At 24.5% G+C, this 25,837-nt stretch overlaps 1 protein-coding gene across 2 annotated transcripts; it reads right to left on the reverse strand.

The window, feature by feature from the left end:
- Positions 1-589: 589 nt before the first annotated feature.
- LOC129961934 (hydroxysteroid dehydrogenase-like protein 2) lies at positions 590-25,837 on the reverse strand. Of its 2 annotated transcripts, none has more exons than XM_056075575.1 (8): positions 25,730-25,837; positions 24,259-24,422; positions 21,012-21,225; positions 12,696-12,799; positions 10,039-10,140; positions 6,415-6,603; positions 3,773-3,973; positions 590-994 (listed from the first exon to the last, which is right to left on the reverse strand). In XM_056075575.1, coding segments are annotated over exons 1-8 (1,221 nt in total). In that variant the 5' UTR covers positions 25,732-25,837; the 3' UTR covers positions 590-749. The 2 variants fall into 2 exon arrangements, with proteins under 2 accessions (XP_055931550.1, XP_055931549.1); XM_056075574.1 differs by lacking the exon at positions 25,730-25,837 and adding an exon at positions 25,232-25,249.

A 25,837-nucleotide genomic window follows, 5' to 3' on the forward strand; every position in this document is an offset into this window, starting at 1 on the left:
GTTAGTTGTGATGTTATTCAAGGGATTATATTTATGAATTACTCTGGGTGTTTTTTTTATGCTTTACTCTTTGTCTTTGTTTTTTAATCATATAAATAAAATGCTAATTGTTACAAATTTTAAATAGTTTAAGCAATTCACTTAAAATTTTGCAACACATTCATAAGCAATTTAAATGTATACAAATGAATGCATGTGTACTGAAAAATCTCTCAAAAGAAACATTTATTTTTTTATTTATTTACAGTTCTTTATTTTTGATAATTGATTTGTAAAAGCATACTTTGTTATGAAATAACAAAAGCTGTTGGAGATAGACCATAATTTTGAAAAATAGTAAGACAATGGGAACAAATCTCACTTCATCAACTCTCCATCTAATATGAGGATATTAGATTCATAAAATCAGATTTAATAAGCATTGAACTGATTTTCATAATGTATCTTCTTGGATTTTAACCTGGAATTCTTGATTTTCAGATCAAAAATTTAAGATTGCAACAAGATTATTATTTCCTTTTTTTTTTTCTTTTTTTTTCCTTTTGTACAAAATGTTATTTTGGAAAAAATAAAATACAATATACATTAATCAAATAAATACATCATTTTATTTTTAATCCATATTTCACTCCAAAATCAGGAACTTTTTTCCTTTAATACTCATTATTAAAAACAATTATCATATAAAATTATATAAAAATAAAATTGTACCATATAATATAACAAACAGATTTCAATATCCAAGGAATTCACAAATGAGATTTCATTTTTGACATAAGCTTTTCAAGCTTCATTGCTAATCCCATATCACCCTTTAATTTTAATTTTCCAGCCATGAAGGCAGCAGTTGGTTTTAATGACCCATCAAACAACTTCATGAAACAATCCAAATCCATCGTAAATATTACATCAGCTTTACCAGATAGAGGTTCACCTTTGCCAACACCACCTGATCCATTTTTCATGTCAACAAACCAAATTTCATTCAAAGGGCCTAAGAAAATCAAAATTTCATTGAAAATTTTTAGCATTGATTAATGAATAAGCATCAAGAAAAAAAGAAATTATCAAATAAAATATCGAAAATTTTATATTACATTAAAACTTTTATCATAACAGATAGCATGACAAACTTTTAATAAGAAATGGAAATACAGAAACATGTTTTGATATGGTAATATTCATTAAAACAACAGATCTTTATATGGTAATTATTAACATGTTTGTAAGTCTTTATTATGTTTCAATTTCAAAAGGAAACATTTATTTATATTCTAAAGATTCAGATTATATAATTTTTTTTTAATTTAAATAATACAACAGAATCAGCTTTGTTTAGATAAAAAAAAAATTGTCTCCTCTGAAATATGGAAGGAAACATTCCTTTTGTTTTTGTTGCATGACATCCTGATTGTGTTATTAGAGAAGAAATTATTAGAATGTTCAGTTGAGAAACAATGCACAATACAAGATGACATGATTAAAAAATGAATATCATGAAAGTTAACAGCTTTGTAAATATTCTGGAGCAATCAAAGTTGTGTCATCTTTTGATCTTCATCATCTTTTGTTGTTCAGATTTTCAGACTAATCTTCCAACAATTAATTTTAATAAAGGAAACTTGATTGATATTTGGACATAATTTTAGCACTTAAGGATCAACATTTTTTGCATGTGAGAAAACTCTATTACATAATTAATTTTATTCCATAAATTAATTAGTAAGATATTTATTTAAAATTAGGATGGATATATATATTATAAACTTCCTTTATAATAGAACATACATCCATAATTAAATTATGAATTGCTTATTTTTATTATTTCAGATAGCTGACATTTTAAATTAATATTCAAACAGAAGAATATAAATTTAAAACAGTATGTACATTTTTAAATATGAAAAGCAAACAATGAAATATATGCTGTTTAATATTTATAGAAATTCATAATTTATAAAAGACTTCTTTATTATTCTTAATTATATGCAGAAAAAGTAAAAAATCAACCTAAATAACCTTATTTTCAAATCATCACAGATTTTACAAATCATAAAATCTTAAATGAGGTGCAATTATTTTTGTAGGTGCAACAATAAGCATAAATCTTATTATTTTTTTTTAGTTACACTTTCTTTCATTTAGAAAAAAACATACAAGTTAAAAGAACAAATAAAATAAGATCAATAATATGCATCGGTTTATAATTCTCAGCATCAAAATGTTTTTAAAAATAATAAGTAGTTACAAAATCACATAAAAAATACAAACAAATCTTTATATTATAAATGATATTATTGTTGCCAGCATTTATTACTTCAAGTAATTGTTATGCTTAGCACAAATGTCAATTTTATTCTCCTTTTATTTCATCTGCTTGCATGAGTTCCTGATAATTTTGAACTGCATGTAAACTTCTTGAAAAAATTTCTTTTTAATTTTTATAAATAAATGTGTTATAAAAAATATTGCAAATATATCTAATGTGAGGCTGTAAATTTTCTTATAGATTTTAATGTATTTCTTTGCCTATACAATTATCTAAATCATTAGCAAATAAAATGTATTATTATTTTTAAGAAAAAAATATTCTTTGAAAGATTTATTTTTCCAGTATTTATTTGATATGATGAATAAATATAACAAGTAATCCACTTTTTCTTTTTTTTTACAAAAATAGTTAAAATATCTAAGAATAAAAATGTTTTTTTAACTTATATTTAATACTGAGAGTTGCAGTGATTCAACTTATTCTCATACAATTTTATTTGTATAAAACCTTTCTAAATTTTAAGTATTATGACAAATACTAAGAAAATAAATCTATATAAATAAAAGTAAAATTTATAAATTTACTATAGATATCTAAATTATAAAATAACTTTCCCTCAAATTTTACTTATAAATATTATGAAAAGTAAAAAGGAAGTTTAAATAAGGATTTCACAGCTATCATTTTTTAAATTAAAAGCAATGTTTCCACAAACAAAAAGATTATTTTTTTCAATGTCGCCACTATTACTGATTCAATATATTATAAATAATTTTATTTATATTTGTCTTTGTATTGAAACTGCAATGTTTAGTTAACTTTTTATCATTTCTTAGAAGTTATTAATAATTTAACTAATTAAAGGAAGAGTACACTAAAACAAAAAAATTAACTTTCCACAATATTTAAGATATAGTATAGTAAATAATTTTTGGAGAAGCAACAAGATTCAAAAATTTTTTTAGGTGCTAATATTTTTATCATAAAAATACAATTGACAACAATCTTATTAGCCAGGAATAAAATTTTCATTAATTCTGTAGCTTAATAAAGAAATAAGACCCAATTTCCATAGAATAAATAACACCCACACACATACATTAATACACTGGCAAGATAAAAATGTGCATGAAAATATTTTTTTCCCAAGCTAAGCCAGGTAAATCAGAAAACAGACTACAAAAGTATAAGTTTGACAACTAAATTTTATAAAATTTAATATGCAAAAATTTAATCTTCTGAAGTAAATTTTAAATTAATTTTCATTGTTTAAGCTATGGAAGCAAATTGAGAAAAAGAAATTTTCAATTATTAATTCACCTTCAAATTCAATTTAATAATATTTATGTATTTACAACATTGAACATTTCTTCATATGTAAGGATTGAAAAAAAAAATTCTGAATTTAAATTTTATTTCACAAATTTTATACGAAAAAATATCCACTAAACTATTTAGAAATATTAAAGCTAAAATATATTTTTTGTTTATAATACTTACCTGTAATCTGAAATGCATAGACGCCATTTGTTTTGCTTACAAGCTCCTCATTTAAAGTGGCTTTGATCTTGTTGAAAACAGAATCCACTGAGCTAGATTCAGCAGGTTTTTCGTTTGCATACAGTGCAGCAAATTCTTCAAAATTAGGGAAAGATTTTATTTCTTCATCAGGGAGAAAGAAGTCAGGTGACAGTGGTTGAGCTAAAATTGAAATTCACCATTAGTATAATCATCAATTATTTTGAATTTACAGTTGTCATCACTGAGCTCTATAATAAAAAAAATTATAGAAAAAAAACAGATAAATAGCTACTCTTGAAATTTATAAAACAATTAAATTTATTTTCAGAAATTGCACTCTATTTGGTAAATTTTAAGCATACAACATAATATAAGCAAAGTTTTATGATTCTGCTCAAAAATGAAGACATTTCACAATCTAAATACCTAGAAATAAAAATATTAAGTTAAAAATAAGTTTCTTATATGGAACTTAGAATTATTATTACACAAATTGAAGAGTGCATAAATAAAAATGTTTAATCACCATTATGTTTTTCACAATGTCACAGATTTTCAATAAATCTAAAATAAATAAATTTTGAATAACTTGTTAATCATGCATATTAAAAGATAATATGAGACCTTGAACAAACCAGCTTTGAAATTAAAAAGTTTATTTCAAGACTATCAAAAGATTGTAACTCTCCTCAAGAAATAGTTAAAATTACAGTATGATGTCACACATATGTCAGAAAAGAATTGAAACGTGCAAAAGAATGGGATTGATTGACATAAATTTGAAAGAGAAAGAAAAACTAAGCATCAGTTATCAAAAAAAAAAAAAAAAAAAAATAGTGAAAGAAGTCCAGTCAGATCTCCAAGTAAAAATCATTAAATTTTACTGTAGGAATATCTGAAATCACTGATAGGTCTATTTGTGTCTAAAACATAAAAAATGTCACCAAAAAAGCTAATTATGAATGACAGAGTAGTGAGAAAAAAAAATCCATAAGTTTGCAGAATTAAAGAAAACATTTAAAACATATAGAAAAATTTTAGAGATAAATCATTTTCAGCAATAAAAGCAAATTTAATACATATAATAATGATGATTCATTTCATGATTTGGAATAAGCAAAATACAGCTTTTAATTCTAAAAATTTACATCAAATGGTAAACATGGGTTGGATCTGTTTTGGGACTGTATGGCTGCAAAGTTGGGAAATATTATGAATAACATGATATGTTAGAATAACATATGTTAGACATATTTAAAAATAATTTTTTAAAGTGTTATTAATTTGGAATTGGGGGGAAATTTCGCATTTTAACAAGAGAATGACAACAAACGAATATAACACAAAGTAAAATAAAATGTGTTTTTATTACAATAAATAGTAACTACATAAGTCTCCCCAGTCCCCATGTATCAATGACATTGAAAATCTAAGATTTATGCTCAAAAAGGCTGTTCAACAACATAAAATAACAGCCAAAGATCAGACAATGTTCAACTAGAATATAGGGATGAAATATTTTTGGAATCATTCATTAAGTTTTTGAAATAAAAATACTTATGTATTTATTTGTAATCACTTATTTGATCTGAAAGTAACGTTTATCAGTATAAAGTGGGGTGCATTTTCTGTTTATGGAGTCACATAAATATTTTAAATATTTTCAATGATATTTAAGAGGTAAACAGTAAATATTAAATTTTAAAAATTACACAAAACCAATAAGGAAAAGAAAAGAAAATCTATATTACATTAAAACTAAAATTAATCTGCATTTAAAGCTTACATTAATGACAGCACATTTAGAAACTCAGATAAATGAAAACATTAAAATATGTCACACTACAGACAAAATATTATGATGATTTGATACAGACCATGTAATAATAATCCAATAATAAAAGGTAGACAAAAATTACATTTACCATTTTATAATATTATAGATAGTAAGTTGTTAATAATGTTGGCATTTTGAATTTTAATTAATAAAAGAAATCAAATTTATGATCTTAATAATTTAACATTGTCTTTACATATATAATTCTTCTTCAATATTGTGTCAATATGTGGTTATTTATACTATTATAAGATTTTTAGAAAACTATAATTCTTATTAACGAATTGAATTAAGTTATATATTCACAACAGATATAAATTAAAAATTATAAAAATATTATAAATTGAAGAAGAGTTTCTCTTATTTGTGCTATAAATGAATTCCATTATTACATCTTCAATAAACCTTAATTTCTTTAAATTTCAAAATATACTCCTTTTTCTTTAAAAAAAAAAAAAAATTAGCTTAATGTAAATATAAGTTTTTATGGTTATATATATTTTAATATTTTACTTTTTACTGTAGTGTTTATCATCGATATAGATACAACAGAAGAAAAATGATTAATTTATCAAGTTATCTAAGTTTCAAAATAGAAATATAATGTTTTGAAAAAAGAAAAGCTTATTTCTTGTGAAATAAATATCCTGAATGAGATCATATTATCAATTCTAAACCTCTAAAAAAATAACTGATAAGGCAACTCCTGAAAAACTGGCTATAAAAATGACTGCCCTTATAAAATTTGTCTCTCAAAGTTGAATAAGCTTCTTAAATAACTTACTGGGATCAACAGCATACTGGTCAAAGTTTGTAACTCCTTGCGCTTCCAAAACTCTTTCATCAATGAAAAACTTCCCAGTAGAATTACCAGTAACTATTGCATGAGCTGCATCAGCCATTATTTCTGGTTTCCTGCAGTTTTTGGTGATGTCTTTTCCTCCCAACATTTCCATTGCAGCCGTAGCAATTGCTATAGATTAAAAATCAGACAAAAAATGTAATCCAAAATCCATTAATAAAATCAGATATTGTTAAAGGCAAATATTTTTTTATCCTTATAGAAATTATGGCCACTTTTCATATTCCATTAAGGTTTAAAATATGCATGCATCAACATGGTGGTATCTATCGTACTTTTAAATGCTTGTAGCACATAGATATTCATTTATAAAGGTATCTGGATAAATGGATAATAATCCAAAATGCAGGTTAAAAAAAATAAAATAAATATATCACTGATAATCTGAAAAAAATTGAAAATTGTTGCCAAAATATGTAATTAAAATATATTTTATGATTATATGAATTAAAACTATCATCTTTGGAACAAAAAAAAAAGTTTTTAAAAGACTGAAAACATTTGAGATCAAGTATTTGAACAAATGATGTTCTTTTTTGTGTATAATAATTTTAAAGTACAAAATAAATATTACTAAAAAATATCTAATGCAAGTTTGTTTTTTTTTTAATTCATTCCTTTAAACAGAAGGAAAATAATAATAAAAAAAATAGTGAATAATATTTTTGCTTGCAAAAAAATTGCAGAATAAATAAAAATATTAAAAACTATTTTAAAAGTAATACCAATGCAGAATTAACATTTTTTTTTTTTTTAACTTCACAACTGTTATTGTAATTTCATACAATAATAACAAAATCGAACAGGATATATAATTATTATTAATAAATTAAAATATTTCTCCACACAGTTTTTCAAGGCATGATAAGAATAAGAAATTTGTATTTTTAATAAACAATCAATGTTACACTGATAAAAATGAAAAAATGATATTTTGAAAAAGCAACAGCATAAATGCATTAGTCATCTTCTTTCCAATACATTTTTTTACTATCATTGAATTCATCATAACTAAATATCTGCTGATTTATTTTATATACAAATAGATTTATATATATAGCTTTCTTAAACATACATACATACATAGAATTATCAATTAGCTAAAATAAAAATTCCACTTCTGACAGAAAAAGTGAACCTTTGAGATATAATTGCACCGTTTATGTAAAACATTCGAGACCCCAAGTTATAAAATGCTCATGGTCAGCAAAAGAATTTTTTTTAAATCACAATTTGGTTGTTTTTTTTTCTAATAATTTATTTTGTGTTCTATTAAATTTGATTATTAATTTAACAAAAATGCTACATAATGCAACTGAGAATATAAAGAAAATTTATGATTTATTGTTTTAAATTGTGATCAATAATGGTGTTAGTTTTGATTCCCTCCAGTGGAGAAAAGGGAAAAATCTGTTCCCGTAACCAGATGTATTCGAGACGTGGCGACATGTACACTCTCTCTCATCTTTGTGTTGTGATGTGCTTGTGTGGTAGTTTAGAAATGTCCGTGTCCATATATATGTGAAAATAAAACCTATGACAGTTTCAACTCCTGCTGCGTTATTAATGGAATTGTTATGCACTGACTGAACAAATGGTACCATCAAAGTGATGGTGAAGTAATAAATTGTTCTTAAGTTTTATGTCATTTATGCCCTGTTGTGAAGCAACATGAAGGATGTTTTGAACTGACTTCTTAATTTTGAACTACAACAAATGACAAAGCTAATATCTGAGCCAACATCAATCTCTTCAAACTTTCATGCCAAATGAATGAAACAACATTCACATTTGACATCCAATTTAATATACACTAGTCCTATATGCATGGTGATTCTTGAGAAGATTCCAGTTTCCAACTAATTATTTACTGTACACACTATTATACTTTGATGTATTATATTCATACAAAGGTGGGATAAGACATCATTTATTGTTTAGTATGGCTGTCAAATATGAAAATTAATTTTCTGTTCCATATAAATGTAAGCCAAAACAAATAAATCAGCATTAAGAAAGAAAACTGTTATGAAACATTTAATGGATATAACTAGCTTCTACACCAGCTAAATTAAAAAAAAAAAAAAAACAGCAATAATGACTGCAAATCAGCAAGTTTTACATTATAGAGAAAAATTTAATGCTTTTTTTAACTATAAGAACCTTACATACTGTGACAATATTTTTTAATCTACTCAGTAAATGGTTATATAACAGTGAATATAAATGACTTCTAACACAGTCTAGTATTATTATAGCAGATGTAAGTGAGTCATGATTAAAATCTACATATGTTAAAAGAGCAAGATATGTTAAAAATGTAAGCATGTTACTTAACTATAATGATGTTGTATTTTCTTCAAGAACAAATACATAAGAAATATTTTAAATAAACATTCAACAATGACAAAAGGGTTAAACAGAAAAGATTTAGAATAGAAAGTCCATCTCCTCAGTTCAGTTGCTGAAACAATCTTATCTAACTAAAGTCATAGTTACTTCAATTAATATTCAGTGCTTATTCTGTAGATTTCATGTTGTTTTTGCTGCTTTAAAGAAGAACTTTGGATTGCAAGTCTGAATGCTTCAGGCTACTCATGTTATTTATATATAATGGTTTGAAACCTTGAGGAAATATCAAATATGTATTTGGATATATAAAGTAAATTGACCAGCAATGAAAAAAAAATTCTGCCACACCTGACAGCCAGTTATATAAAAAACAGATCAGTGAGGCAGTCTGACTGCTTTTCAAAAATGGCTGCCATTATATCCTATATTGCCAGTATAATAAATTTTAAAAAAAATCAAGATTTTTTTTTTTGATTGATGGATACCTTATAATGTTCATATCATAAAGATTCAACCTTCATATTTGTAGAATGTGTTCTGAATTTCATATAAAATCTATAGAAATATATTTTAAATACTTCATAGATTTTTTTTTTTTTTTTTTTTGTAATAAGTTTGTGAGATAATATTTAAGATGTAAAAAGCTATTAGCACCCCCTTAAATACAAGCATACTGATATCAAATTCAAAAATAAAGTAGAAAGTTACTTATGCTTAACGCCCATATCTATTGCCACATTTAATAATTACTTATAAATTAAACATTTTATGCTTATAACAGACCAAATCTTGACCATTCCATATCTAAAAAAAAAATTAATAACATAAAAAATAGGACTATTTAATGTTTCCTTCAGGCCACCATTTTTATGGCATTATATTCAATAAACAAAATCTCTAAAATTGGGCCTTTTTTTTTTTTTTTTTTTTTTTTTTGACAGAAAAGAATACAGGCACAATGTCTAAACAAGTTCAATTTCTGCCAAAACTGAAATATTGTTTCAATTTTTGAGCTTTCTGGGCATACTATTGCATAAAAAAAAGAGGAACAAGACTAACTAGGCTTGGACATGAAATCAATAGCTTAATTTCCAGGGGTACTTATTGTATTTTTTGGGGAACTAATTAGTTAGCTACTTAACCAATATAGCAATACACAGTAAATAAATTTTATCACATTTTTATATATTTTACCTGTTCTGGGCCAAAGGGCATTCACACGTATATTGTCGTCTTTTAATTCTGCTGCCATACCAAGGACACACATAGACATTCCATATTTTGCCATAGTATAAGCTATCAAAAACAAAACATATTCTATAAGACAATGAACAAAAATATATCCATAGAATATATTTCAACTAAGTAGAGGATAAAGAATAGTATAAAAATAATCAAATTAGTGAATTCCACTCAAGAAGCTTTTAGAATAATGTCAACATCCTTCATAAGTAAGATCAATAATTTTTGAAACTTATTGTATCAAAAATATTCCAAAAACTGTTGGAAATATATAATGAATTATAAGAAAATACTGAATACACAAAAATTTGATAATTATAATAGATAAAGAGAAAAAAAGAAAATGAATAAAATAATTTAAAATTTTGAACATCAGAATGTACATTTATTAAAACATTGTAAGGCAATATCAGATAATAAATTCAAAATATATAGCAAGTCAAAGCCAAAGTTACTTTTTGTCAAAATTCTTATGATACTATATTATTATGTGACATTATTTCTAAACAAGTGTGATGATATTCCAAATAAAACACTTAGTTCCATAAAGATATTTACTTCACAGCTTCAAATCAACTGAGATTGTAGAAAAACAGTAAAAGACTACTAAATTATTGTGATTTTTTAAATAAATTAAATAAAATAAGGTGCATATTAAATTTTATCTTTAAAAATAAGCAATTCATCAGTATGTCAATTTTATAATATATATATTTTTTAAATATCAATTTTAAAACACTTTTAGAGAAAAATAAGAACCAACATTAAGATAATATTTTCAATTACAATACTACGCATTGTGAAATGAACAAGGTTAGATTTAAAATAGGAGAATATTCAATTTTAAAAATAAAATAACATCAATAATTATTGAATATGATTCATCAAGATTGAAACTAAATTTTTTATTTATTTATTTTGCAAATTTTGTCTGAAATAATTTTAAAGCACTTTTGTTACATATCTAAAATTCTTTCATTACACCATAATCAATATTACTAAGAAAAATCATTAAAATAATTACCTTGATAAAAGGTTACAAAGATAAGTAAACAAGCTTGGGTATAAAAACTATGCTAACTTTATTTAAAAAAAAAAAAATTAGCTTTCTAAAAGAAATTCTAATTCTTTCAATTAGTTCAGTTTTCTCACTAATAGCTTTTCTCAACTCATCAAATTTTGACAGTAATGAAAAGTCCCCAGCATTTTAAATATGTACATTAGCCTTATATTCAACTTCAACAATTTCCTTTTCTAAAAGAAATTTCATTTTCCATAGAGGCATCAAGAAATCAGGTGATTGCTTTATTTGATTCACTGGCAGTTATTTCTTTAACCAGTTATTCTTCAAAAGTTATTTATTAGGCAGTTATTTCTTCAAAAAACATGCAATATTTTTAATGTTAATGCTAATGATATTTTCAATCCTGTAAAAATGATTATTCAGTAGATTCAGCAAGATTAGTTGCATGATCATTGTAAATAGTTTAAACATTGTGAAACATAATATTTCATTTAAATGTCTAGAATCAATATTTTTACCACTGATGAATTCTCTTTCATCAGATTCTTGTTCATGAAAATTAATGAAAATTTTCAACAATTTTGTAAATTTGTCTTAAAATGGTAAGTTTTAAAAAAAAAGTCATTCAATTTTATTTTCCTGACATTGAAATTCTAGGAAGATGATTTAACTTCTATTTATACATTCCATGAAATAAATATATGTACTCCATAAGAACAGCATCACACTCCTTTTCATCTTTCTAATGCCAGAACAATGCATCTGTCAAAACAACATTTTTTACCAATGAATAATTTACTGGCGATCTATTCATTATGCATTCCAACACTTTTAAAACAAGTTACTAACAATTTTGCTTGAAGAGCATATAACTTTATTGGATATTTCTTTTCTGAAATGTAAAGCCTTCAATAATTTGTCCCCTCTTACACTGCATTTGCTTTATAAATTTCAAAATATGATAAATTAATAGAAAAATTAAAATGGCATTAGCTATTTAATGAAGAAATAATTTCGTTTCAAAAACAAAAAATAAACACTACAAGTAAATACATTAAATAATTAAAACTAAAAATAAATGCTATTGAAATTAAAACAAATATTCCATTAATATTAAAGAAAAGTGTGTAGATGCACACACAGGCATGCAAATGTATGCATATTGATGTTCTGCTGGTCAGAACAATTTAACCAAAGCTAAAAATTCATGTAAATATATTTTGAAAGAAATAAATAAGCATCTGAAAAAGAATTTTTTTTTAAAAAAAATTTTAATTCATTAAAAATTAACTAAGGATTTGATACTTTCTACAATATTTTTCAAAACAGAATATTGTATTGTAATATAAATTAAATCATTATAAAAAAATCAACATGAATTTACAAAAAAATGAATAAAAAATATTTTGATTAAATTTTTCCTTGTAAAATGTGTACATGAACTATATTTAAAAATTTTCAGCAACTATTTAAAAAAATTATTAGAAGTACATTTATTATAACAAATAATATAGTGCAATTATTTAAAATTCAAATTATATCACAACAAATACAAATTAATATTTAAAAACTTAATTACACCTACCAACATGATTTTTGAACCATCGAGGCTCCATAAGAAGAGGTGGACTGATGTTCAATATATGAGCAACTGAAGACTTTTTAAGGTGAGGTATACACATTTTAGAACTAATAAAATAAAGAAATATGTTTAAAAATGCAAAAAACTAATCATAAATCAAAATTTTACATTAAAGGGGAAAAAATATAAACAAATTATTAATAAACTACATACATGAAAAATAATTATTTATTACATCATTTTGAAATGTAAGAAAATCATGTTAAGTAAAACCCTATATGATTAAAAGTTCATTTCCTTTAATTAATTAATTAAGAGTTCTTTCCATTCAATTTCTACATGTAAAGTTAAATTCTTTTTCGTTTTTTTTTTTTTTTTTTTTTTTTTTGTAGAAAAGCTTTTTATGAAAACATTATGCATCAAATATTTATGTGTTACAACAGAATATAAAAATATGCATATAAAACTGTACAAAGTTACACAGACAGATAATCAAAGGTTTATTAAATAGGTTAAGATTCCTTTTGATTTTATAAATAAACTCACACTTAGAAAATAATCCTATTTCAAAGTTGTAATATAATTCCTCAAAATAAACAAATATTTAACAATCTTTACTATATTAAAAATTTCTTAACATATAAAAATATAAAAGTTTTAAAGAGACATTGCATTTAGAAACATATTAAGAATTAAAACTATATCACTGGAATTAAAATACACAAACACTTTTGTAATACAACACAATATGCAATATAATAAACAGCCTATAGAAAATGCTATTACAAATATATTTTTGTTTTTTTATTTTTAAAAATTTAAAAATGGCAAGAATTTCCAACAAAAATGCAATGAAGAATGTAAATCTAAATTTAGAAATAAAGGTGATGATTTATAATATATTTGCATTTGAATATAAAAATATTTATAAATTCTAGAAAGCTTCAAATGTATGCAATAAACACAAATTACATATGTTTAACACAACAGCATTAGGAATCCTGTTTTTGTAATCATTTTCTTTACAGCAAAGATTGAAAACTCACTAAATCACAAAAACACAACTTAATACTCTCAAATACTTTCCTCAGAAAGATCCTTAAATATATTGACTGAATAAAATTTTAAATTTGAATGGCACAATAAAATTTCCACCAAATCTATAGCCACCAAAATTAGAAAACAGTGTTGGAATGGATTGGAAATATACATTAAATGCCACCAAATGATTATAAAAGAAATGAACTGATATGGGTACCAAATAGAAGAAGACAGGCAGGCCAAAGGACACATAACATTGTATGGTTAGAGAAAAAAGAAATTATTTTGGGTGAAGAAATTAAGTTGGAGATATGCTCAACAAGTAGAATACAGAACAGATGTTATGGCATTATGCAACAGCTTAATGTAGACAGAAATGATGATACTGATAAATATTAATTCAAACTATTGTGAAACTTTCTTTGAATATAGATTTTTCTTACTTTGCCATTCTTATGTAATACTGTAATTCAAAGACACTCTGGAAATATGCCCTTAAAATTAATTACCTTTTTTAACATCATATTAATTGTATTTTAAATATTACTTTTACACTAAAAATTCATCATGAAAATTAATACTTTTAACCTGCATGCATCTATATAAAGAAGAATATTAAATATAAAATTCATTTACTTCTGTTAAGACCGCTTGGACTTTTTTATAGCTCAAAATAAATCATTTAATTAATAACAATCAAGAATTTTAAGTAAACATATGTAATTGTATCAAGTCTCTAATAATAATAGAAGAGAATTTTTATTGGTGCATTTATAACACAGACCGTTAGATCCAGAAATATCAAATTTTGAACAAACATAATTTGAAGAGTTCAGAATATGTAAATAGAATTGATTTTTTTTAATTTTGATTAATTAAAAATTAAGCAAAATTTTGATATTTTCCAGCCATAACTGCCAAAAATATTATAATACACAAAAATGTTACATATTAAATGTTTTTAAATTATCCTTTTAATGATGCAAATTTAGTTGTTGTGCTGCTATTTGCCTATTCTGAATAAATTTTAAAAAACTGAAATTTATTTTGCAACAATATATTGAATTGTTTTAATGAAACTCAGATTGTTATCATAATACCATATCAATTGTTATTATAAATATTTCATCTTGGACCCCCCCCCCTTTTTTTTAATGATCAGGTTATTATTCCATGTTAAATAATGTTCTAAAATATACTTTAAATGGAAATTTTGACATGCTTTCATTGAAGATTTAACCTTATAAATCAGCAAGCTGAAAAAAAATTTTTGGTACATTCTTCAATTTTAAATACTCCTGTTGTCTCTTATAAATATAATTAGTTGTACAAAAATACATTATTACTCTTATAACTTGAAAATTAATTTTTTACTGTATTGCACAGAACTTTTCTTTTTTAATCAAACAAGATTTACACCAATATGAGAGAGAGTATGAAATATATTCTGCACTATGGATAATTGTATTTTTATATTCATATTTTAATGAACGTTTAGCTTCAATAATAAAATTATTTATAACTTCTTTTTCAAATTAAATTCAAAATTAAAGAAGATGACAAAAAAATTAGGAAAAATGCATAAAAATGAAAGAATAGTATAAGTTTTATATATCAAGATTTGAAATTTAAAATATTTCACTGAGAAAGCCATTGAGAGCAAGTTATTTAAGGTATTTAAGTGAAATTTACATATTGTATTTAAATACCAGCTATTTTTTCTTGTTCGGCATATTTATTTGGCATTTATCTTAAAATTGCAATGAGTTATATATATATATCAAAAAGGTTTAGCATTATAACATCAATCTAGAAACTTTTTTTTTTTCAGTTTATTCAAAAAGTTCAAGAAATTTGTAAGATTTTGCTATCTCTTATATATATAGGTATATATATATATATATATATAAACAATAAAACCAACTTGAACTATACCATAGTCAAACCTTTGCTGGAAAACCTTTTGGAGATTGCAGAGAAAAAAAAAGTTCTTTAATAAGAAATGGCAATGCTATACTTTATGGGTAAAAAAAATTTTTTTTTAACTTATATATATAATTTCAAAAGTTAGAATGAAGATAAAATGGATAAAAGAGATTATAAAACATGGAGAATAATACAAATTTAAAATAAATGGAAATATGAAAGTAAATTTCCAGGATATCTCATGCTTATTCATAAATCAAACATCAAAATTCAAAAAGTTAAACAAACACTATACAGCTCAACTATACGCATTACTATACAGCTCAAATATACGCATGAGTGCTAAATCAATAATTGGAAAGTAATAATAAATATTAAAAAATAATAAAAGCAAACAATAATTTCTTTTAGTAAATTTTAAGCTTTCTTAATGAATATAATTATGGATAGATAATTAAATTGGTGAAAATTCAATCTATCTGCATTCTTATGTTGAATTGAGTTTGATGATTAATTATATTACAAAGGAAAACGATTTTAAAATTTAGAACCATCTGATTAATAAGGAATTTTACAAGTTGCACAGTTAAATCAGGCTAATGAATTGTGATCAATCTGTGTAGTAAAATTTGTTCATCAAGATTACGTCTTAACTTCTGAATTGCAAAAATTCTTCTTCATTGATTAATATTTTTACTCAACAGAACAGATAAAGTTATCATTTTTATCAATCTGTGATAACAAAGCTCCAGTAATGAGAAAGATAAATGTTCCTTCACAATCTTATTTAATCACAACAGTTTCCTTCTTATGAAATGTTAGTCAGATTGAACTGCCATTGAAGGAAACTTCTGATTAATATATATTATAGTACCCTGCAAGTTCTAGATATATTCTGATAGCAGATTTAATAAGAGGTTTAGGAAATTTTAAGATTTCTTCCACTTCAGATGGTTTCCTAAGCTCTTAATTACCAGATATGCCTTTTTGAACATATTTGCTTTTTGAAAGTTTTATAATTAATCCTGCAATCAGAACTATTTTCAAAACTCTGTTAATATATCTTATATGCTCAAGTAAGGAATTGTTAAAAAAATGTTATATCATCTATTAAGGACAGCAGAGTCTTTGCCTTTTTCTAAGAAATAATTTTATTGAATTTATATATAAAATAATAAGACAGTAATTAAAAAATAATTGATATCTTATAATCAACATATGACCTAGGATCGTGATCTAGGGCTTCAATTAAAGTCATAAGAAATGTGTCATTAGACAAAATGTTCTTCATTGTCAATATCTCTTATATTTCAGTTTTATAGATATTATTCTACTCAAAAAAATCCTTCTAATGTTTGGAAAGTACTGGTAGATCATATGTTAATTCAATATCATGAATAAAAATATTGATTTTGTCAGGAATATTGGAAAACAATTTTTGATGTCTATATTATATATATCTTTCTGCTGTTTATTTTCATGTACATCTAGCATATAACAAAATATTTTATAAGGCTATTTCATCCATACAGAAGACACGGTTTTATTTCTATTACAAGGAAACTCACTTGATTCAGCTATTTAGTAATAGGGATTCAGCACATTAGCATAATAAACTTGTCATATTTTTTTCTGATAATTCTACTGCAGAGAATTTGTTTAAAATGTTCCCTGGATCAATCCAATGTGAGTTTAATTTATTAGTACTGTAGGCAATAAAGACTAAAATAGATCTCTTGGCAAGATTCATATTACAATCAATTTTCTGCTGAGAAAGTTTTCATATGGCAAACAGATCTCAAAAGTATTACAGGCAGTTTATTAATGGAAGCACATATTCTTTCACTTCCTTAGTCTAATCATTTCTCAGAGGAATATAAAAGTGTTTTTATATTCTTCTCAAATGTTAATTCAGCAGATGAGAATCCAGTACTTTCATGCACAACTAATCTTAAAACAAATAAAGCAAAATATATAACATGCCACCAATTAGATTGATTCTTCAGATACTGGACTTTCAAAATCCTTTTGCTTGTTCTTTGAAATCTCTCAATAGAATTTTTAGAGGGCAGTAAATTGAAATATAGCATGGCAGATTTACATTCCTGTATCCATTTAGTCTCAGACAACTGCAGTTTTAGTGTTAAGGCAACAAAATTTTTCTTTTATACTTCTGCTAAAGACAAGAAGATAGCGGCTGTATTAAAAGGCTACTGAACCCATATTTATTCATCTATGAACATTTCTAGTCTTATTATGTTGCTATATGCAATATCTACTGTGATTATCATATAATGCAAAATCAGCATTATAAAGCCATCTTCAATAATAAATGTTTAAGGCGATAGCAGGTCATAACTTAGTATATTAATCATCCAATTCTGTGAACAAATTAACATCTGCCTTAGAGGATGGAAGAAAATGTCCAATAAAAAAAATGATACCTCAAAAATGTATTATGAATTTTTATATTGCTCTAAATTCTCCTAATTTTTTGTACATCTGGTATTTTCTTTAAAATTTGAATATTTCTCTTCATGATTATATATGATCTTTTCTACTTATACTGACAATTATGACAATATAAATAGTCATTATACTACATGAATTATGCATACATATATACATGTTTATATAAATTAGAGTTACCATTCATCTATACAATGTTCTTTATTTGGAAAGCAGCAATATGATTTCAAGAAATCACATAGTTGCTAAAAGTTTCCATTGCTAATTCCTTGATTCATTTTTAGAAATAAGTTCCTAGCTCATACAAGGAATCTTTACAAATCCTGACAGCATTCTTTGGCTGTTTATTAGTAATGTTAAACATTACAATTGCAAATTATTATTTTAGCTCTTTACCAATTAACTGATCATATCATTTGTAAGTAAAGTAATGAGATATTCTCAAATCATTGGGAACCTTTGCTCTCATCATAAAAATCCTATATTAACTAGTGTCCTCTACTTTGGGATTAAATTTTTGCAATCGGTATGTTTAATGACGATTTCACTCTAGTGATTGATACTTTTATTTTCAATTCTATCTCAAGTTCTATCACCTTTAAGAGAAAAGAATTTTGAATCTCATTATCTGTATTTTGTCTCCATACTTCAACTATTTTCTTCATTTATTTACTAAATAGGGGTTGTTTTTTTTTTTTTTTTGTCAGACTAAAAAAAGAAAGAAAAAAAAAAACTTCTTTCAAATCAGATATCGACTTCTTCCTTGAAATCAAAGAACATAAAGTGTCTTCACTTAATTCAACACTGGATGAACATCTACTTGAAATAACTGGATGATCATGTTGATCTTAAGAATTTCAAAATATCATTCATTTGACCTCAAATTCTTAAAGCCATAAAAGCACTAACATTATATCAAAATAGCATAACTAAACCAGATACCTTTAAGTTCTGTGAATTACTGAATATGGAATGTTTATGCAAAGGAGATGTAAGAAAAATCTTAGCCAAGTATAAATGAGATGTTTGCTTATGTCAAGATTTTCATAAGATATATATGTTTTTAATAGTTAAGAAATCCAACAATGCAGATAATAATATTTCAATAATTATTAATACAAATATAACCATTGTTTGTGAATCAAGTCACCCATTCAAATATAATCATGAAAATAAGAAACAGTACTAAAAATATATTTAAGATATAATTGTTATTACAGAAAAATTCTACTGAAACTTTTCCCTACATTAATTATTAATTGTTTCTTGTACACTAAACAGATATTGTTTCAATTTTTAGTACTAAATTTTACTGTCATTTTGTGAATACAGCAAACATACAATGCAATTTTATCCTGAATTATATAATTCTGTCTGATATAAAATCACAATTACATATCACTTATACTAGATACAGATCTTATAAGGTATATAATTTATTTAATATTTTAAAACTAATTATAACTATTCAAAATTTAAACAAGTAATTAATATTTATTTTAACTCATAAACTAGCATGCAAATTCTTTTTTTTTTTTTTCCTGATACATTCAGTTATATGATTTATTATTCAGCAATAACATACTGATTAGAAAGGATAAAAATATAATACAGCATGCACAGAATGATTCATAAAAATTCATGTTTCAGCAAAGTATTACAAACAATTTCAACCAATACTGGAAGAGAAGGGAAGTACAATGCCTTCCATTTATCCAGATGTTTTAAAATAATGGAAATTATTTTCTTTTAGAGAGAAAAATGTTTTCCAAGGTATAGTTCTGTGAATTACTCACTGGTAATTCACAGAACTATACCTATAAGTACAGGAAAAATATGAAATATACAAAAAAAATAAGAAATTACAGAAGGCTTTGAACTGAGGAGTAAGTATAGAAGATAAATTTGAAAAGTAACCAAATGGCCATGAAGACTTTGTAAATATATTAGCTATGGATAAATGTTACAAGCACTGATATAACTGAAGTTCTACCAATTCATAAATTAATCATCATGCTCAAAGTCAATAAACAATTTATGTGAAAGGTTCTAAACAGTGATATGAAATCTGAATAAATTAAACTGGTAGTTCTACTAATGAATATTTAATGCAGAAAACACGATTTTTTAAAAATATTTTTACATCAAATACTAAAATATATATATATAAAAAAACCCAGAAAAAAGTATTAATTTATTTTTTTATTATCTATAAATATTTCAGGAATATAATAAATGCATAGAGATAAAGCTCTCCTAATAAATTATATTAAGAAAAAAGAAGTTAAAATATCTCAATGATCAGTACTATTAATTAGAATAACTTGAAAACAATATGTTTGTTTCACATTCAACATAAAAACTAAAACAGCACAGAATTTGAAAAGGAAATTATAAACAAAGTACATAGCAAAAAAAAATTATTAATGTAATTTATTATTTCCTTTTAATCGTCCTTTATTAGTACTAACAAAATTTAATAGTATTAAAAACATTCAACATACAATATAGTATATACCATGAACTGTCTAAAGTGTTATTTTTATTTTCTTAATATGTACCAGTATAAAAGAATCATATACACATTCAGTAATATTTCTATAGTAACATTTATATTGTCTATATATATATATATATAGCTTTTGAAAATAAATTTTAAATGCTTTCTTTTTCTTCCCGTTGTTACTGCTTAGTTAGTAAAAAGTTCATTTACAAATTAAAAAAGTACTTGTGCATTCAATAAATGTAACTGACTTCTTAATGAGCATTTTTATATAACAGAAACTGTGTTCTTAAGAAATTACTTTAGATATAGAATGATCGAATGAAAGTGCCATAATTAGCGAAATCGCACAAACTTGACATTATTAATAGTATACTTACACCAAAAATGTTCCTCTTGTATTAATTCCATGCATTAAATCATAACGTTTCATAGGAGTATCTACTGTTCCAGTGAGATGAATCGCACTTGCATTGTTTACTAATACATCAATACCACCAAATTTATCCACAGCTGAATTAACTGCATTTAATACTTGATCTTCATCTCGCACATCAACAACACAGGGTAAGCACTTTCCACCAGCAGCTTCAACTGGAAGATAAAATCATTTGCCAAATTTTAGTCAATAAACTAAGAAAATGCTAAAAAAAAAATTCAGCATAAACATTAGTTAATACATAATAAATAATACTATTTTTTCCCTTTTATTTTTTACTTATTTTCCCTAACTGAATTACTGAGTTATTATAGACTTTTAATTAAAATTGTAAAAAGAATATTATGCAGAATTATGTACTCCAAAATAGTTTAAAATACTTTTCATCAATTAGAAATCAGTACTGTAATAACCACATGTTAGCATATGATTACCACAAAAAAAAATTCACTAAAGATGTCCTACATATTGTAACCACCAATTACAAAACATGTCATGTTAGTCTATTTACCAACAGCAGGTGCTTAAACTTAAAAGTTTTCTAATGGTATGCAATTAAGCCAAAAACTTGGCAATGACATGTAGTTCATACACAAGTACCAAGAAATCAAATTCTTTTGTATAATCTGAAAATTCAAATTTTTTTAATGAATTTTGGATATTTCAATTAAACTCATTTTCAAAAACATTTTCCAGCACTTAAAATGAATTCATTTTCAATTATATGCATATACACCAATAACTTGGTAAACAAAGTCTAAAAAAAGAAAGTTAATATAGACAAAAAATATCAACTTTGCATAGAATAATTACAAATGTAATTTAACTCTTTAAGAGCAAGCAAGACAATTCAGAACATTTAGATAATTTCAACTTAACACTAAAGACAGACATTCAAGAACTTGGATTCTTTTGAGGCAGTACAGATACAGAAACAACTTTCGTAACAAGCACCATAAGATATTAAATTATTCTTAGTTAGTGATTTCTTTTTCACAGCTAATTTTTGTGCATCTTAAAACATTAGGGAGGCATTCCCTAAATAAAGCCAGTTATGTATTTTCAAAGTTTAAAGACTAAAATTTCCATTTACAAGCATTGCTAGCATTAAATAGAAAAGTTTTTAAGACTATTTACAACAAGTAATCTTTCCCATTGCATTGTTCTCTTAATCAAATATAAATATGAAAAACAAACACTTTCTTTTCTGTTGTTTTCTAAGTAAAATAATTTTTTTTTAATTAAAAAAAAACTCCAATAATATTTTGTAATCAGAAGTTCACTCAACAAATCAATGAGGAAAACTAATTATAAAAACATATAATAGTGAAAGTAAACTGTAGTAAAATTTTTAAGACTGAAAACTGAAGGAAAATACCAATTTTGAAATGTATTTCACACTGTGATATTTAGTCACATTTCACTTAATAGATTTTTTTATTATTATCATCAAACTTTACAAACATATTTTCTTACCCATCACTGAATTTTGACAAAAAAGAATTTAAAAAGTAATAAATGGCATATTATGCATGCTTGACAAAACATTTTTTTATTGATACTTTGATCTTCTGTTAGATACAAACCAACCCAAAGTGCCAAAATCATCACATACAAGAAAGTTCATAATTTTCTTTCTTTATCAAAAGTGTGTTTATTTTACTCATTTTATGACTGAATCATTCTACATTTACTCAAATATGTTAATTTTTCAACCTGATTTGTCAAGTTTTCTGCATTCCATTTTTTCCCCATTCAAAAAAATTTAGTTTATAAAATGCAAAAGAGAACTGCAAATGAAATATTTATTTCTGCTTAGATGTGTTTGATTTGTTTTTATAAATTAAAATACCGAATTATAAGTATTTCCATCATCTCATGAAGAATATAAAAATCAGAGAAATAAAGAATCAGATTAAGAAGCTTTATGTTATATCAAATATACTATCAAAATGAATATAAAAACATTTTTCATTCACATTTAATTTATAAAAAATATGTATTATTTAGATTTCAGCATATTAACATAAAAATATCTGCCCCAAAGATGAAATGAATAATCAATTCTTGTTATTTTTTCATCTCTATCTTTAGTAATAATAAAAAGAAATATATATCTATTGGTTAGAATTCAATAGGCCAAACTATTTGATCTAGAACTACCAAATTAAGCACAAATAAACTTGGAGGGTAGAAATGCACAATTTTCAGATTATTTTTATGGAAATTTTATTTAATTTAAAAATAAACCAGATTTTGTAATTTCCCAGCATCAATTTTTTAAATATTGCCGTACAAAAATTATTTTACGACAATAAAAGAAATGCCAGATTTTGATGAATGATGATGCCAAATTAATTATTGTGCGAGTTTGTCCTCAATTTTGATAATTGCTTAAAAGTATTTTTAGCACAATATTAAACAATGTATTCATTTATACAATGAAGCTCAACAAAATTTTCACCATTTCATGAAATATTCAATCTCATGATTTTCTTCTATTGGTGAAAGCTAAAAAGAAAGTATTCAAATTATTATTTCCAGAATTTCCAAGAAGAATCAGAAATTTAAAGTACATATTTAAAAAAAAACAATTAGCAATTTGAAGATAGATTACCTAGACAGTTATGATTTTAATAGCACTATAAATACTTATAATATCATAAGACAGATAAATTAGAAGGAATAATTTATTCTACACCATTTGTTCATAGAATAAATAACAATTTATTTTATATATAGAATGGATCTAAAGCTATTGAAATGGCTTCAATATCGATTGCAATTTGAGGCTAATAATTCTTTAATGAGGGAATCAGTTTATGCATGAGAGACTGAAATTAAACACAATCATTATTTCTCAAGAATCAGCTGCTTTCCACTAGTAACTAGTTCATCATAAGTCTATCACCACACAGCTGATAAAAGAGGAAAGTAAAATTTTTTAATGAATGATTACAATTCTACAAAAGTAAATTTCTCATGGCAAAAGAAAAATTCTGTACAAGATTTTTTCTACTATTTCTTAAACTCAAGAATGCTTTAGACAGGTCAATAAAAATGTAAAACAATTGCAGAATATAACCTTTAAAAAATAAAAACAAAAAGAATACATAGAGAAGCATTATGATAAAATATTAATTATAAAATGAATAATGGTTACATATACTAATAAGATCCTTTTGTACCTTCTTGAGCAGCAGTGTAAATTGTTCCAGGTAATTTTGGATGAGGTGCAGTAGTTTTAGCAGCTATAACAACATTGGCACCATCTTTTGCAGCCCTCAATGCTATGGCTTTACCTATTCCTCGACTGGCACCAGTGATAAATATGGTCTTCCCTGCCAATGCCCTACAGTAAAAAATGTTGCAATAATCTTGCTCAAAGCATATGATTATGACACTTTTCTCTTAATAAATAGAAAAGTTTCAATTAATAAAATTCTGATTACCAAGAAAAAGTAAGTTATCCATATCAAAAATTAAAAAGAAAGATATCAATAAAAGTAAAATATCCATAGAGAAATTAATGATCTTTATGGATTTTTACAAGAAATTGTATTGGAAAATAATTGGTAATTTAAGTTTTAAGTATATATATATTTAAAATGTCAGATTTTATAAGAGCTATTCACATAAAGCAATTCATAAGTTCACAATAATATCCTTTAAATTTGGAATCAGAAGGAAATTATTCTGAATTTAGCATTCATTAACCTAAGATAATGGTAGAAAAATAACACATTGTCAACAGAAATGCAAATTGCTGAATGCAATAAATTTATACAATGCTTAGCAGCAGATCAATAAAAAAATCTTCATGTTTATAATACATTTCAATTGTAATTCCTTTAGTTTATTAAGGGAATTCAAGTCGGAAAAACTTTTTATTGAGTACATCATATTTGAAGACACACCTTAAAAGATGGAATTTTAAAAAATACAATTGCACATTCTGCAGTTGATTGATTATAACTGCAATCAACCTGAAAATTATTTAATTAAATACGAATTCACTAAGAAAAAATATTTCTAAACATGTAAACAATAAGGATAAATAACAAGTTATTATACAAAAGATAGCTATCAAAAAATTTATCTTTTATAGTCAGCATGTTTCAAGTACTGATTGAATACAGAGCACAAATTCAGATATCTTACATTCTCAAAATTCTTTAAGTGTGTTATCTTCAGAATTACTATTTACAATCTGCAGACTTTTAAAGCAACAAACTGATCTTTGCATCATCTAAGTCCCTTTCCTGTTTTTAATATACACTGAATGCAAATAAAAGTAATCAATGGCGTCTGAATTAAATGATAAAAGTATAAACATTTAAGAAAAAAATATAAATCATTCAAAAGAAAAGAAAAAAATAATTAAAAGAATAATACTAATAATAATTTAGGAATACATAATAGTAAATAATATTAGAGCATTCATAAAACACAGGAAAGTTTTGCTACTTAAATTTTGAGAGGAAAAGTCTAAAGTCTTCAGCGGCAACAAGTGATAACAATCTAAAAAATCAGTTTAACAGGAAAAAGCGGCATAAATTCTGGCATACTGCACTAAGTTAAGCTTATACAATTCTTGACTTAAATAAAACAACTTGAAATACAATTTTTTTTTAATTCGAAACAAAAACAACAACTTACATTTTTGAACTACCTACAGTACTAACTGTTATATTAACAAGGAGGCAGACGACAAACAAACAATAACGATAACAAATAAGATTCTGAAACTTTAGACTACAGCGGTTA

The sequence above is a fragment of the Argiope bruennichi genome, chromosome 2, assembly GCF_947563725.1.
Source record: "Argiope bruennichi chromosome 2, qqArgBrue1.1, whole genome shotgun sequence".
In the NCBI taxonomy this organism is placed as follows: domain Eukaryota; kingdom Metazoa; phylum Arthropoda; class Arachnida; order Araneae; family Araneidae; genus Argiope; species Argiope bruennichi.